The 2,500-nt window shown below is 34.6% G+C and overlaps 1 protein-coding gene across 1 annotated transcript in view; it reads right to left on the bottom strand.

Moving 5' to 3' along the window:
- Positions 1 to 2,500, bottom strand: part of LOC138017009 (palmitoyltransferase ZDHHC15B-like) — a 16,249-nt gene that overhangs the window by 4,761 nt on the left and 8,988 nt on the right. The window contains exons 5-7 of the mRNA XM_068864211.1: positions 2,440 to 2,500; positions 2,268 to 2,337; positions 388 to 541 (exon numbers count right to left, since the gene is read on the bottom strand). The exon at positions 2,440 to 2,500 is cut by the window's right edge and continues 6 nt beyond it. Of these exons, the coding sequence (XP_068720312.1) occupies positions 388 to 541; positions 2,268 to 2,337; positions 2,440 to 2,500 (285 nt within the window). The remainder of the gene's footprint in view (positions 1 to 387; positions 542 to 2,267; positions 2,338 to 2,439) is intronic.

The raw sequence follows: 2,500 nt of genomic DNA, 5'->3' as shown, positions 1-2,500 counted from the left end.
GTCTAGAGACAATACACACCTGGCCATCTATTGTGAAAATAAATGCAAGATTATTGTTGATAGCATCCACTGACATAGTTATGCAATGCAGTGTATGTTATATTGCAGGATGACATCTGGCTAACTACAGTACATAATAATTATCCGAATCTTGCAGTATAATAATATTATTACAGTATAATCTTTATGAGGGCAATGGCACTAATGTATATTTTCTTGGATAGAAGGCATGACTGAAATGCTGTAGTAAAATCAATTTTACAAGGTAGGTAAAATGTTGCATTGTTCTACAGTGCACTATTATTAGTCACTACTTGCATGTAAGTTTGCAGGAATTTGGTATCACAGGAGAAAACTATTGGGTAACTGAAACAAAAAAAAACTCACATTCCAAAATGCCACAAAGTACTTGGCGACTGTTGCAGTGACATAAAGCGTGTAAAGAATTGCATAAAAGAGAAAAAGAAGGAAGAACTTGTAGTTTCTAAAACCAACACAGTTATTAACCCAAGGACAATGATGATCCATTTTCAAAATACACCTGAAAACAAGTCAGAAAAACAAAAACTCTAATCAGCACAGAGACAAAGTTGACAAAGCTTTAATATTATTTATGAAATACAAAAAGACAAAAATCTGGTAATGAACCAGTGTCACTAACTGGGGAATGACTCGATCCCTAATAACATTTCAAATGGATTTTCCACCAAGTTACATATTTGCAGCAGCAATAAAATGCTGAAAGATAAACCATTTAGAGCCATTGTATTTTTGTAGTACTTAAGTCATAATAATATTAGGACCTTCGGTTTGTTTTCCTATCTGCTCATATTTCAAATGTTATCTTTTGATGTAAAGAGCAAAGACTGATCAGACAATATGTAAAAGTTTCAAAACTGTAGTTTTTTATTTAGAAAATCTTTTGGTAGCAGAACAAGGTTCCAGGTTCAAGGACTAAGATTCCAAGTTCAAGGTTTAAGATTTGAGGTTTGCAACTTACAAGGTTTAACGAAGATTGAAAGCTTGAGGTCCACAGTTTAAGATTGGAGTTGGAGGCTTGAGGTTTAAGGGTTGAGATTCAAGGTTTAATACCGGTAATATTATACTGTGGTAGTGCAAACCAACAATGACTTAAAGCAAAGGATTTCGCTGAAGAGGCAGTTCGCAACAAAGTTAAGGGACAAATAAATAATATTTAAACAAGAAGAATAAATAATGCTTTGTTTACAAATAATGGTTTTTATGATGGATGAACAAGATCACCCGTACATTAACATAAAATCAAAATGAAAAATTCATTAGGCACCAGGGAATCACTTGTTACACTGCCACCTAGATCGAACAAACCTCTGAACAAAGAAGTTGTCTAGTGTATAATGAGTGATAACCTTGAGACAACTACTTGATTCCTACGTTTATTTCATAGCAAACTACTTTCCCTGCAGGCATTCTGATAGGGTACGATGAAAAAATGCAAATTGTGCGAAATTTGCAGGGCAGATTATGCGATTAGAAAGGCCAATTATGCGAATCATAAATATTGTAAATTATTTTTCTGAGCAATTTTAAGCTTGTTTTTCAAGGTTTCAGGATTAAAAAAACATGTTTTTACTGCCCTAAAGACATTTTGAACATAAGGGAACAGTAATTATGAATCTTGATCGACATTAGTTGGGACAAGTAAAAAAAATGAGGTCTTCTGCACTATTGGTGCACCACGTTAAAAGTTGAAAGGACACAGCTAACATGCCAAATGAATGATCAATAATTCTTAATATTCCTGTATGCTATGACTAGCTTCTTACACTTATATTTCTGAACAGATTTGCTAATCTGAAGAAAGGGCGTGTTTGTGTTCCACCAACTGGCGAAGACTCGTACCAGGCCCCCCACATGCAAAATAACGCCTTGAACTTCGAATATTTACGAAATTGAAGGTACGGAAGGCTTTTTAGCCGTTTTCCAAGGTAAATCATCTTTAAAATGGCGTATTTATGCAGGAACTCCTAAGAAACTTGTTGATTTATGTTTTATTTTATGAATTTTGTGCGTTCTTTTGTGAATTATGCGATTTTTAGTGAATTGTGCAATCGGATGCGATTTGAGGTTGATTGTGCGAAATCGCACCATCGTGTAATATCAGAAGGCCTGTCCCTGGTTCCTCAATATATGCATATAGTTAAAATCTAAATTTCAGTGTTTTCAGAAATTGTTTCTTGCTACAGTAAGTGGAGTTTAACAGAAGACACATCAAATTACACACTTACTTTTTACACATAGAGCAGTGGTGACATCTATCAGGTTTTATTGCTTGACATATGTCACAGTACCTTGCCGCTGGAGGAAAAAAATTCATCAAACAACTACAAAAATCCTGATCAAATAGAAAAGCAAATAGAACCACATCATACAGTGTAGCTGTAACAGTTGTATCCTAACCTCCTGATACTGTCTGTGTGACAACTGGAAGCTTTCTTGCCACTTTTTCCAAAACTTCTTT

Source organism: Montipora capricornis, chromosome 9, assembly GCF_036669925.1.
Source record: "Montipora capricornis isolate CH-2021 chromosome 9, ASM3666992v2, whole genome shotgun sequence".
Taxonomy (NCBI): Eukaryota; Metazoa; Cnidaria; class Anthozoa; order Scleractinia; family Acroporidae; genus Montipora; species Montipora capricornis.
This window is presented reverse-complemented; position numbering and strand designations above follow the sequence as displayed.